Genomic DNA, 14,424 nt, shown 5'->3' with positions numbered 1-14,424 from the left:
TGATAAATTCCTACATGAAATAAGTGTTAAATGTACAGCCGACATGCGCACATATGTGAAATTAGTATACGATGGACGTATAACACTATTTATTACGTTTTATCATGCAATCATACAAGGTTTTAGGTATCACAATGAATAATGATTAAAATCAATGGGATTTATTGAACGTTTGCTCGAAAACTATACATTATAATAGTGTTAATGCATTCGTAAAAGTGGGTACTCACACAAGGAATTCAAAATCCGTCGAGAACATTCACTTACGAACGATCGCCACGTTGACCAAATTCGCGCAGAACTACTGGAGGATTGATGATAATAAAAACAACAGGACTTTCTTCAATGGAAGTAGCATTAACTACATAGGATTACGCCGGAATAATTCCCCAAAGTGTCTTTTATTGTATGTTAGTTGTCATCACGTTGAGCATCCACGTGGCTCCATTATGAAAATCTGAAAACGTCCGACAGTGTCGTTACGATTTCATTAACCTTTTGGTTTACGTTAAAAAAACGAATAGTAAAACATTAATAATATCTCATAATCCCGATTCTTAATTTCATATTTTTCATCTCTCTCGTCTCCATCGATTTATCCTTAATATCTAATATCGGTCTACTCACTTCCTCTTATATTCATCCTATCCCTTGTGTTCCGTTCAATCGCATAAAATAACGTGTGGTGCGTGTACAAATACACTGTTTGTAAATAGAAAAAATCTTTTATTCAAAATCAAATATTTCCTTCGACTTTTCGATTAAGAGGAGCACATACATTTCATACATATCGGCCGCTTCGTTTCGCGCTTTATTCTCACTGTCAAACGATAATTCTCTTTCCATTTCATTTAGCCATCAATTCTCTACGAGGATAAACGACGTGGAATAAATTAAAAGAAAAATGACGGTATCGTATGATTTTTAAAGATCTACAATCAAAGACCTTTGACGACTACCGTCAGGCCTGTCGCAATGTAGAAAAAAAAAGAAACACTTTAAGAATAAAAGACAGTTCAACGACACTGTATCCGACAGATGGGAATTCATTTACGAAAAGAAAATGTAGATATGATAAATTCGTATGACTATTGAGAATCTGCTAATCCGGAAGCTAAGATTTTTGTGTAATTTTTGTGCCCGTTTGACTCTCCTCTGGCTCAGATAAGCCACGCAGTAATAAAAATGAGACTTTAATTATGCACGTGTGTGCTTTCTCACGCATACTACCACCCTCCCCACACACACACGCATACTTTCTTTCTCTCTCTCTCCCTCCTTTCTACGCGGCATGTAGTACAAGATGCAGAATAAGAACGAATTGCAATAATTATTAGAAGCGCAAGAAAAGCATTTCGCAGCGGCATTTTCTCTCGTATACTGCGTCAGGCAGAACAGTGCACAGTTCTAAGAGCATATACTAATTAGCAGTGGTTCAAGAGATTGCCTTAAAATCTAGGTATAAGCATAAAAGAAAAGTACAAAGAATATACATACAACAAAGAGGAGGGTGAACTTTAGACACACGTTCAGGCACATTGCACGAGACGGCGAACCTTCCTAACCGTGTATTTTTGTCATTAGAGGAAAAAATGAATTGGATATAATGATATTACGGTAATGTCCAGGAAAGAATTCGACTTATTTATAGCACTGTCAAAGAGGATTTGACATGTCGCGCTTTCATCTAACGACATACAGAAAGTATGTTCAGAAGAGTAAATAAAGTCAGTCTATGTACTTCATCCAACGATAGAAACTCAATGCGAGTTAATTTGACGACGCCTCATCGAGGGACGAGCCACAACGCAAAAGACATCTTTGAAATTGAATTCGCGTTTATATAGCAAAAGGGATTGTTCTCTTTTCATATTTCTCTCTTTTTCTCTCTCTCATTCTATGTCTTTATCCGAACGCGAATTTATCAAAGTCTTTGGTAAAAGTCCTATGCGAAATAAATGGCGGCCTTGTCGTAGCATAACAACAATGTGCGAGCCCTCTTTTTATATCTCTCTCCCGTATTACATGCCGCGGCGATAAAAGCACTCCTCGAAAGCATCTGACTAACTGTTCAAAAGTAGTCTTAAGTGTTCTTCAATTGTAACTGCACGATCACTTGGAGATTAACGATCGTCTTCTCCAGCATCTCGAGCCAAGAGACGTTAGTCAGGCTACAGCGCAGTTGATTTGCGCAACTTCCTGTAGTCGTAGCTGCGACGAGCGTCGGGGATATCGACGCGGTGCCGCTCGCGTCCATCGCCTTCGTCGCCTTGATACCATCTTCAGCTTCTTCGCCAGCTGATTCAGTTGACTTCGAGTCACTCTTCTCACCCTTCGTCTTCTCTTCTATTTCCATTTGAGAGCATTGCTTCTCCTCCTCGGATTCCTCAGGCTGTGGTAATAAATTCTTCTCGTCTTGCTCGATTTCTTCCGTGGTATTGAACTTTCGTTTCTTTGAAGGCGCTTCTATTTCCTGCTGAGAAGATTCCTTCAGTCTAGCGGTTCTTGTCCGAGAGAGGAGAGTATCTAGAGCTGCTTGAAGAGTTGCAGGTGGCTTCAATCGTGTACCGCTGCTGTAGACAAGGGTCAGGGCTCTTAGATTACCCGTTAACCTATGAGCACCGGCTTGAATGTCCACGACGTCTACCATGCCGGTTAACGAGTTCACAAGGTTGTCAATTAACGAGCACGTCTGTTCCGTGAGGACGTGACTCGCCAACTTGGGGAAGAATGTCTTGAGAAAGGCGTGAATTGCAGGAACACCTAAAGACGACCTCTCGTCCAAGAGTACGGCGTCGACATAATCTACTGTGTACGAAGAGCACAGTAGGGCAGCTATGTGTTTCCTATCGATGTGCGTAGCAGCGTGAACATCCAACCAGAGTCTTGGAAACAGCGCCAGATGTAAAGGGACGCCTGTATAATTACAATTACGTAATATTATACATAATCAATAATTAACGAATTATGATTATTCAATAAATATAAAGCCTATTAATGATAATCACCTTCAAACCCTAGCATGGCACTTAGGTTGACCAGCGTGTCAGTCATACAATCGTTATTGATAGCTAATCGACACATGACGTCTATTAATTCGTGATAAGGCAAATAAAATTCAAGAAGAGCACTATCGTACTCGGGGTCAATGCCCTTCGATGCTTCCAGTTGAGAATGTGGAACAGCCATCTGTACCATAGGTCTGGCAGGTCTGGAAGCCATTTTCCCTGGAGGCGTAGAACGTCTTGGGAGATATGGTCCAGGTGGAACGGCCGCGTGAGATTCTTGAAGAGCCGCGTGGCAGTGTGATAATAACGGCGCTAAGATGAGTATCGCCTCGGCAGGTACTAGCATCACCAGTTCCTTTAAGAGGTCTATAGCCAAATTGCGCATATCCGGTGGGTTATAGGTGTTCAAGAGAGTTGCTAATTTACGTAAGACATCCGGCCATTCTTTGCACTGGGCCAGAATGTTCCTAGCGTCTGGACCATCTCGAGCTGTTCTAATACAGCGCACTAGTTCCACGATAATGGCTATCAATTCTGCTAGGTCTCCTGCTACGTGACACGCAGTCGCTTCATGATACATTATGTGCAACATATGAAATGCCTCTAACGCCATGCTCAAGCCGCCATTGTAGACTACATATAGTCGATCGTCATCTGATTCAATAAGAATTCTGAAAGAAAAATCATACTTGAATACAAATCATCGCACAGAAGATCATAGGGAATCTACTAGGATTACTGTTACCTGAAGGCGGATATAAGGGTGGCCCAACAAGAACGTCCATCTAGTCCTTGCAAATAAGATGAGAGAGTTCCTCTCCTGAAGGATGCAATTTCTGCTTCATCCTCTGCCGTCTGATCAGGGTGTCTTGCAACTAATAGTTGCATCAGTTTAAAGAGCTCGTCGACAGCCTAAAGTAAAACAGAGTTAATAAATTGAACATTGGATATACTACATAGTCGTGTGCATCCTTAAGTTCCAGTATGGAAAACCTACAGTCGAATATTGAGTAGGATGCGGTGTAATATTTTTGAAAGCCCACTGAATGTTCTGATGTCCAGCTAATTGTCTGGTAAATGTACGTGATTGTTGACAGCAAAGTCTCAAGAGGCCATAATATGCCGGTAGCATAACTCTGTTAAAGAGTACGACGTCCTGGTCCTCGTGATCAGCTCTAGTACAGAATAAGTGATTATAGAATCGGCGAGACGTTCCAAAAAAACGTTGGACTAATCACACGATAGGATCTACTCACAGTATGTAATTAAATGCTATATTCTTGGTTATATGTGAATTGTGAAGTATCATTGCTACATTCTCAGGACAGTCCGAGCAGACGTGATACCAAAAGAGCAAAACAGCCTGCTTATTGTGATGAACCGGGATACTCGGTTCTGATAATTTTGGATGGAAAAGTGTCCAAAGATCGTTCAAATATTGTCCGAACTAAAAAAGAATAGTAATATGTATCATAAAGTACGATAAATCTTGCCTTATAGTTTATTTTCATATCAGCAGGATACTCACCATGAGTTTTTCAGTCTTGGAAATGACGCAGTAAGTAAGCAACGCAAAGTAGGCAGTAAGTTTCATCGTACCATGCGTCTGAATGTCTATATAATGTCTCGCAGGTTGCAAGAGCCTCAATAGAGCCGTATATACCTGATGCAATATCAAGGTAGCTTCAGGCGAAAGTTGTAATTCTCTAGAAGAGTTACATCCTAGTCCCAATCTATGTGCACTACGATAACCCTGTCGGAAGTGGGTCGAAGGAACTAAGGATACTAAAAGAAAAGCAGCAGCGGAACGAACTCTCTGATTGGAGTGTTCAAGAAGGAAGTGTTGGAGCCATGTGTCGAGTCCTTGAAGAACCCAAGCATGCGCGAGCTTGCTTCTAGTAACGGCTAAGGCCAACCATTCTAAGGCTCCGTGTGGTGCTACCCTTGCTGCCTCCCAGACACGGCCAAGAACTAATTGTGTCATACAGGGTAATCCACTAGGACCTGAACCTTCGGTGAGTAAGGTCAGGAGCTTGAAGAATGCCTGGCATACATCTGTGTGCTTCGTGATCGCTTGGAATATCATAGTCACAATGTGTACGGCAAGCCTATCATTCCAACGGCAAAGACTCTGAATGAGATTGCGAGTTTGATTTAAGTTTATAACGTCTCTGGTTTGCTGATAAAGGAACGGGAATCCTTTGCCACCGGCAACAGCATTTAGATCGGCTGGTGATAGAGTCAATCTAAAATTTCATAAGAATATTAATGAAATCGTAACTTGAGAGATCATTGTGATCCTTGTTGATATTGTTTTCAACTGACTAACCTGTGATCAGGACCTCTGCTTCGTTCAACGAGGGTAGCTATTAAGGTAATCATTTTATCCAAGGATGCAGGTCTTAATTTCTCCGTAGCCACAGCCAGGACCTCTTCCTCTTCCTCCTCTTCACTGACTGCATCGACAAACTCATGAGTTTTGTGACCTAGGTAAAAGTTCACCATAGTCGATATGGCTTGGACTTGAATCAGGAAAAGAGTCTCCTCTTCTCCCATCTTACTGAACTCATACAGGAAGCTGAAGTATTCGGTGAGGTGTTTAAGGTGCTGCTTAGCATGCTCCATCAGCGATAATAACATTCTGACGAATCTCGTGACACAGGATTGAGTGCCAACGGTACTGAGGTCATTTTCCGGATCGCATACTAGGTAAAGTGGAGCTTGAGTAGCTCGCAATCTCTGTATCACGTGAATACACAGTCTCTGAAACATTTGTCTAACCATCTGATTCGGACATTTGACTAGAATTTGTATTGGCCACCAGGAGTCACCAGCCATTCTCTCCAGGAACCTAGCACAGGCACCTGCAGATCCATTGAATTGTTTTGTCAAAAGTTCAACCCACTGCACCATAGTTGGCTTTTCCTTAGCGTGAATGAAAGTTTCCATAAAAAAGGAAGTTGAAAGTTCTGCAGACATTTCTGTAATATCCGGTTGCATAGACAGAAGCGTCTGTGGGATGTATCCACAAATCTGCCACATGAAACTAAAGTACGTATGCTCAAATATATTCTTGTCCTGCAGGAAATGCATGTTGTCCTGCCATATCCAATCTTCAAGTTCTTTATTCAGTTCCAAAGGTGGTAGCTTATTGGCCATCTGATGTGACTGTAGACTGTGTGTTCTTGTAGGATCCATAAGACTGGATACTGTCGCTTCCTCCTCCTTGGGCTGATCGCCGGGATCAGCGCACCACTCATAGAAGAGCATGTATGCCGAGTTTGTTTTTTCAAAACTGAAGTCCATAAATTTATCAGTAACCGAGTCATAGGTCTTACTAGTCATTTCGCCACCAAAACATTCAGCTGCTATTTGATTAGGGTCAAAAGGCTTGACCTCCGCATCATTGAAGAGGAACCATTTGTCCTTGTTAGGTGAAGTGCGGTCCCTAATGAAGCTGTAGTAATGTCCGCCATCAGCTGTTCCTGTATGCACTGTCACTCCAATTAAATCATACTGATAATGCTCCATTTCTTCTCTGTCGTCCATTGAAAAGCTACGGGAACTCGAAGTACCTTGAGAACCTTCTCCTTCAGACTTCCTCCTCTCCGAGGCTTTCTTCTCTTCTTGGTAATGTTGAGGCATTAATTTCTTCTCGACGTAGCCAGACATATCGAGTCGCAATGGGAAACTAAAGTGCGTGTTAACTTTCTCCTTGAGCATGGTCACCATATTAAAAGTATATCGCATTGTGTTGAAGCATAAAATATGTGGCAGTTTTTTAAAGCAAGCCCGCTTCTCGGCCCTGGCTTTCTTACCACACTGTGAACAGGTGTACATGTTATCGCCTTCCAGGGTATCCTTGACGGTAACTTCATCAAGACTTTCGTACAAATTGCGCATGTCGGCCACTTGACAACGCACCGTGTAAAATTCCTCCAGGGTTCTACTGACGTGTTCGCAATCTAATGACACGACGTTGTTTGATATTACACCGCAGAAGAGGGTCTTCACGAGATTCTTCAGGTCACTCGTCATCTCTTCGAGTTTGGACACTAGGTCGATGAAGAATTCAGCCATGTCCTTCTGTTCGCCAGTATTCAAAGGTTCGTGGTCCATTGTGTATACACGACAAAAGCTTCGTGGATTGTAAGCTTTCCTCTCGGATTCCAGGAGGTAGGCGAACATCCTCTGGAGCTCACGTAATGTCAGCTGATGCTTATTCGCACCGTTGCAGTCTGCACCCAGGATTGAGATTCGCGCTTGGGGCATCATGTAAAGATGTTGCATGCAACTAGCCATGTAGCATGTTGCACCAAGATTTGTGAGGCCGACATAACCACAATCAGAGCGACCATCTTCGTGAGGCCAGTAATCCCAGGGATAAGGAGAATGTGGACCGGGTCTGTGCTGAGACAATAGCTTCTCGTGCAGAATCCTATAGTTATCAGGAGCAGATTTAACCAGCTCGACAAGAAGATCAAATGCAGCTGATCTGGATACTTGACTCTTACACTTTGGAACATGTTTCATTCTTGGGTTTGGCAGTGCAAAGAGAAAATCGAAGACCTCCAGAAGAAGATTCTGACCGATCTTGCTCTGCTTACAAGGAGGATTATGCGTCATAATGTTACATGTTAAATTAAGCAATCCAACAAGTCCATCATCTTCAACGGTATTATGTCGTGTCTCCAAGTGTTGTCTGCTCAGCACAGATTCTATTACTCTAATGGCAAGTGCTTCAAGGTCTATCGTAGACCCTGAGGCCTCTTCTAAGCCTTCCTTGATCACGTCTTCAGGAAGAGAATCAACGAGTCGACATACAAGCCAAAAGTAATCTCGACAAGCTGGTCCATAAGGTTCTTTACCTTCTTCTAGTGCTGGATGTAGATGTAACGGAAGGTCAGGTTTATGATGCGAAGGTTGCATAGCTTCAGCGACGACGAGATCCTCCAGGAGAGTATTGAGCATTGGTACGATCAAGCTTGAAGTATCAGAGGAAGGATCATCGGGTCCAGTACTTCCTAGACATAGTCTGTAAAGTGCAGTACAGACTTCTCTTCGGACTGCTGGTTCTGGATCCTCCAGGACAAGTCTGCGAAGCCAAGTTTTTCCAAAGGGTTCCGAAGATGAGAAAAGAGATTGTCTAGCAGCCAGGTCGCTATGGACCCAACAAACAAGAAGCGCCATGGCATAGTGTATCACCTGTGACCTTCCAAAGAGGCCAGTCTTATAATGATTTGGATCTCGTGGCAGCGAAGCCTTATTCAAAATACTGGTGATTCGAGGCATAACAGTGTCTACATCCATCATGGCGAGCATCGCTTCACTCAGCCGCGGAACCAGAAGCTTATCAGCTTTATTCCTCTTCCTTTCTTCCTTAACAACACCTAGGTGGCAGAGTTGTTTCAAAAGACTAGCAAGGCAATCCTGCTGCCATTCACTACCATCTCCACGTTCAAGACAACCTGACATGAAGATGTCAAAGAGATGACGCAGTCCACCATGTTGAACAAAGAGAGTGGACCAGGGTACTTCTTTTTCTTTATCCTCGTGATTGTCTTCAGCATCCCCACCACCTTCGTGAACAGGAGTAATGGTTACGGAACTCGTTGATGTCACCTGAGTAGAGGATGTTCGTCTGCTGAGAGATTCTACTATGTAAAGGGAGTACATAAGCTTTTGGGGACTAGCAGGGTCTAGTAATTCCGGAAGTGATGCTTCGCCAAGCTTTTGGAAGCCCCTGAGCAGCGTAGGGCTGGTGGGAAGTAATGTGAGCGTATCCCATACTCTACGAGAGAGTACCTGAGCCTTTGTATGTGGTATCTCCTGACCACCTTTAACAGTAGTCTTCATGGCACTAAGAGTTCTCATCAGGGTGAATAGCTGCTCAAAGTATTGTGGTCTTAGGAGTAGGAGAGTCGGTAAGGACTCCCTCGGTGGTGGAGGTAGTAGAGACGGCGAATCTATGTCTCGTTTGCCACAACGACTTCCGCTTCCACCACCGGCGCTTCCTCTTCCTGCACCCAGAGAGATGAACACCAGTTGACTATCCTTGAAACCCATCTCTTGAAGAGTCTTCTCATCGAAGTCTATTGTTAGCTCTTGTCCTTGAGTGATCATTCTAATTGGTCCATCACTTAGCAAGGATCCTAAAACTGAGCCTCCGTTGCTACCGGATGTAACAGAGCCCCCGGAAGCCTTCTCTTGATTGTTTTGCCTATCATCCCACCACTTAGCTACTTCAGCACGTAGATCAGCTATGTAATCAGTGCTGAATAAAGTAAAACTAGTCTTCTCAGGAATTCCTGCTGGTTGTACAAGTATCCTCAACTGTTGTCCCTTTTCGGAAGTATTCATAGCTACGTGACTTCCGGCTCCTCTACCTTCCAACGCCCACCTTCGCAAATGGTACGCGTAACGTTTTCGAAAAGCTTCGAGATGCGTCCGCAATAGGAGCAAAGCTCGTTGTATACAGCGTAAACTAGCCTCTTCGTTGTTCTCCAGATCAGCACTTGCAGCTGCCAAGTGAGTCATACATTGCGAAACAAATTCCGCTTCCTGTGTCAATTGTCTTGACATGTAATATCCATTTAAATATTGTATTGCTGCCATACTGACATCTGTACTTTTTGCTCTTAGAGCAATCCTCCAGAGAAAATCCATGCCAACTGTGTCTACATCTCGAAGTGGTCTGTCAAGATGAGCTGCAGCTAACCTCGCCAGATTACACAACTGCTGGAAAAGACTGAGTCCTGTCATACTTATTGTTTCTGGTGGTAGACTTGGTAACTTTCGCATGCAAAGATGCTTCAAGGTGTCCATTCCTAAAGCATGTTGCTCTGTAGATTTAGCCTGGCTTAGTAACCAGCTGAAAAGTTCATCGGCACAGGTAGAATCCTGAGATAAACATTGCCACAAGATATCAACTTGTTCCAAGCTTAATCGAAAGCAGTCAGGTGAGCCCAGAGGAGAGAATATTGAAGATAGAAATTGTAGTCTAACTTGTACTTCGGTTTGATGCGAATACAAATTTGTCCTAGGTCCAGTATTTGCATATGTCTTGAGATTATTGAAGAAGTGCTTCATCATTCCTCGTTCACGATCAGCCCAGGTTGTTATAGTGTGCGCATCCATTGCACCAAATTGCTGAAAACTAGCCAGCAATTTTGGAAGAAGTCTCAAGGACACCACTACAGATCTATTTGCTGCTAAATTTTCTAAACAGCCTTCGATGAACTTCATGGGAATTAACCTATCGATATTGAAACAGAGAAGATTGCACAATGCCTTTTCTGCTTCGAGAGCTAATCCTTCGCTGAGTTGACCAATTTTCTCATCTTGAAGAAGGTCCCATAGTAAGGTGTTTCCTGGCTTACAGACAGTTTCTAGATTGAATTGAGACGTAAGTCTAGCCACTGTCTGTCTAATACTTCTGACCTGTGGAGGTCGACATACTGACCTCCTGATAGTCATTGCAGGGTGTGAATGATGAGAATGATAAGTCTGCATCTGTATGGCGGTAAGATGACGTGCTGCTAATTGAGCTAACTCTTCCTCACAGCCACTTTCCTCTCCGTCGAAGTCTGCCATGTTCTTTTCACTTTTATTTGATATTCTGCTGCTATAGGAGCCTTCCTCGTCGGAGAGCATCTCGTCGAGAACAGATGGTAAGAATGGTGGTCTGCTTACGTGTGCTAACCCGGCAAACTCAGACATAACAGTACCGGTACTTTCAGCAGTCGCCAGGACGCCCGCTGTGACGTCACTGTCATCCTCATCATGAGAACTGTCTGCAGAATCTGGAGTGCGCTCGACGTTGTGCCCGACGAGAGAGGTGTATTTACTCTTGCTAGCTCTTCTCAAGAGGGCGGCTGTTGTAGGAACCTGCTGATCACTAGGTTCCATGGCCATTGCTTGCTGTTTTACTTGATCCAAGGTGTCTACTATTTTCTGAGCTTCAAAACTAGTGTCAAGAGCTACAGGTTCTAGGATGTTCTCGGATACGTTTTCAGGTCTGTTTTTTTTGTCGTTTGGTAATTCCTTTAGCTTGCCTTTGCCGTCCTCTCTCACTAAGTTATTCAGGGTTTTCTCACTAGAGACAGGCGAACGTTTTTGAGGCTTTTTTCGTTTTCTCAGGACTTTCCGCTTCTTCTTCTCTCGCGCCACTGGTTCCTCAGTGTTCGACTTCTCCGTATCCGCTTCCGCATCGGAACAGCTTTGTTGTTTCTCTTTCTCATCAACCGCTTTAGCTTCAGATTTTGATTCGGGTTTTATCGTCCCAGGCTCCTCCATACATTTTCCCGTGGGACTTTTGAGAACGTCGTTATTGCGGTCGGTCTTCACCAAGACGAGATCATCTATCTCGGTGACATTCGACTCGACTGGTATGCTCGCCATACTTTCCACTTTGAAATTTCCTAAACCAAATGAAATTTGCTGCGTTCCTAAGGTAACTTCCCAATAAAAGTATTTGCTAAAAATACAATTAAAGAACTACATACCTTCGCAATCGCTGCTATCTCCTCTCGCCTGCTTCCTGGGTGATGGACCTTCGGACGGAGCTGGACTTGGTTCTTCCTCGTCCTCATCAGGGCTGCTGCCATCCATTCCGCTTGGGTCACTACTACTGCTCCCACCTACGCCAGTAGCTCCTCTGAGGATCTCCCTATTTTTTATAACTAATCCACCAGGATACCCCGAGCCACCCGAAGACCAAATGAACTTGATTAAAGCCGAAGCGAGGAAGAGACTCTGCTCGGTATGATCCTTGGGCTCAAGCTTTCCCAGCAATGAGTACAGATGCAAAACGGGTGTAGGTGCCAGATGTTTAACCAAAGGAGCCAGAAGATCGTATACCGGACGACCGCAGTGTTTTAATTGAGCTGCTTGCCACATGGTGTCCATGTCTGACGGTGTGATTCTACCTTCCATGGCGAGAAAGCTCAGGACAATGTGGCTCTGCTTGATGACCTCAACGTGCAAGTTAGGACCAAATATGTGAGCGATAATGTTGTTCTCCGTCAGCCAAGCAGCCAGGGCGTGGCCCACTTGCTCGACCTCAGCAACGGTTTCGCTGTTGCACAACTCATTGAACGCAGTAATGTGGGCATTTATTTGAGCGACGCCTGCGAGTCGCATAGTCAATGTAGTACTGGTAAAGTATTTAAACGCTAGATCCAATCCATCACGATCGAATGTTGGGAGAACTGCGTCTATTGGATCCTTTACTGCGCTCCACATAAAATCTACGGAAACGCAAGCATAAAGATTCCGATTCCAAGGGAATCGGACTCAATAGATTCTGCAGGAAGAGTAAACGAACCTGCCATTGTCCTGACAGCTGGAGTACGCAGTTCTTTATCTGCCAGCCGACACATATACTTCATAACACGGCTCCGCAGCGGTACGAAGAGTTGAATGACACTGCCATAGTTCAACCATAGCTTTAAGTTGCATATCACTGCAACCATCGAATGAGCAAGACCGACGGGAAGTGTTTCCTCCATATCAAAACAAGCAGACATCAAGTTGAATCCACCTTGATGACAGAATACAGACACTGCACGGATCAACGGTGCCGGAACTTCTGGATCGTGAGGCTCACAATATCCTCCTTCGTCCTGTCAATGAAAGGTTACAGAAAACAGATGAATTAACAAAGCACTACTGCCTGGTCGTATATTATTTTAATAAAAAAAGAATTCTCAAAGCTGTAAGAGGTCAAGGTTTCAAGAGATTTATTGTTACCTTCACAGGAGCTAAAGGATTAATGGCACCGCCATGTTTCATCGCGATGTAAAGTGGAAAATTCAGTAAAAATATCTTCGAGAGAAGATGAAATAACTTTTCTCGATCTTGCAAGGACCAATGGTGACCCTTTGGGGATTCCGGATGTGAACAACTTGTCCCTTCGTCAGCCTTTTTTTCCTCTTCCGTCCCGGACGCGATCGTCGTTTTAGTCGTAGACATCGTAGTCGTTGCTGCTGCCGTTGATTTGTCATTTCCGACATTCTTACTACCATCCTCTCCATCCTCGGATACTTTATCATTTTGCTGGAGAACTTGCAACTGTTGTAATGTACAGAGTACGACACTCTGGGTCAGCCGTGTGAATCGGTCAAAGTTCTTAATGTCCCGATAACAGCACATGCATTGTCTAGAAATTTAAATACGTCAAATCTACAATCATTCTAAAATCAAATGATTATATACTTGAGTACAAAAAACAGTGGCCACAATCATTTCTTTTCTGTTCAAGCCATTGTTCAAGCCTGTGACAATAATTCTCCGAGTAAAATAGACCGAATTAATATTTACCTTTGCACCCACTGATTCACATAATGGAGTATGGTGTCTACATCTCCTATGCAAAGGGCGGCCAGGTCATCTTGCTCCTTCGAGGCACGTTCCTCGTCTGCATTTAATACAAAATTGGCTGAATATTACGATTTTCATATGATTATTAAAGTTACGGAAGACGATAAATAAAAATGATTTCGAAAAATGGTAAAGACGCAGATCAGTACTTTTTGGAAGTTGAAAAAAAAATTCGATGTTTTTTAAGAGCCATTAGTGTATCCATTATAGAGCATCAATTTTTTAAAACGTATCAAGGACAAAGGTTAATACTTGCAACGATTTCAAGCATATTTAAATATTGCATTGTAAAACTTGTCTTAATATAAACATGCACACTTTTTTGGCAAAAATATAATTGAACATTATTCACAATAAAACCAATTTGTGAAACGAAAAGAAAAATTCGAAAAGAAATAGTACAAATAAAAAAAGTGCAACCCACGCTGCTGGATAAAGAATACGACACAAATCGTCCATAGCAAACAGATAATCGATTTTTGTGCGTGTCAAAAATTCAAATATTTAAATTAACATAGTCAGGAACATCAGGATGCATTAAGTGAAAGGCTTTAAGGTTATCCAACGGATACAAATAGTAGAGAAAAATATATGTATATTGCAACAAAAGAAATAATACGCAAGATTCAATAAGTCATAGGAGCTTAAAATAATGTAATCTACAGAGAATGTTGTAATGTCTAGCGATACCACTGTCGTACATAAACGAAGATGATAGACGAGGATAGGTTAAGGTGAATAAAAGTTGTATTTGGCTTACAAGAGAGCAGAAGGTCGTGAAAGTCAGCACACACATCGCACATGGTTCCCCCTGTATCTATCCCCAAAACGCCACGCGATCACCTAAAGTCCATCACTCGATTTCACCACCCCCTGGCATTTCCGATACGAAAATTAACCCCAATATTATCAAACATTTCTTTCTATTATCCCTAACGATCGTCAACAGTTGATCAATCTATCAGTCACCATATTGGTTTATGATGAGGCTGCGTTTATACGCAGCCTACTTCAAGCCACGTCACGCGAAACCTTA

General features: G+C 43.0%; 1 protein-coding gene across 1 annotated transcript; it reads right to left on the bottom strand.

Annotated features, from left to right (window-relative positions):
• Positions 1 to 145: 145 nt before the first annotated feature.
• Positions 146 to 14,394, bottom strand: LOC107265745 (ubiquitin carboxyl-terminal hydrolase 34). The gene is made up of 12 exons (XM_015735503.2): positions 14,149 to 14,394; positions 13,329 to 13,425; positions 12,759 to 13,167; positions 12,334 to 12,631; positions 11,513 to 12,256; positions 5,338 to 11,428; positions 4,537 to 5,254; positions 4,265 to 4,455; positions 4,006 to 4,183; positions 3,754 to 3,920; positions 3,009 to 3,679; positions 146 to 2,916 (listed from the first exon to the last, which is right to left on the bottom strand). The coding sequence occupies exons 1-12, from the start codon at positions 14,189 to 14,191 to the stop codon at positions 2,084 to 2,086; spliced, it is 10,440 nt and encodes a 3,479-aa protein (XP_015590989.1). The 5' UTR covers positions 14,192 to 14,394; the 3' UTR covers positions 146 to 2,083.
• Between the last annotated feature and the right edge of the window lie 30 nt (positions 14,395 to 14,424).

The sequence above is a fragment of the Cephus cinctus genome, unplaced genomic scaffold (assembly GCF_000341935.2).
Source record: "Cephus cinctus unplaced genomic scaffold, Ccin1 Ccin1_scaffold0240, whole genome shotgun sequence".
In the NCBI taxonomy this organism is placed as follows: domain Eukaryota; kingdom Metazoa; phylum Arthropoda; class Insecta; order Hymenoptera; family Cephidae; genus Cephus; species Cephus cinctus.
The sequence above is the reverse complement of the archived record's forward strand: the minus strand, read 5'-3'. Positions and strand labels throughout refer to the sequence as shown.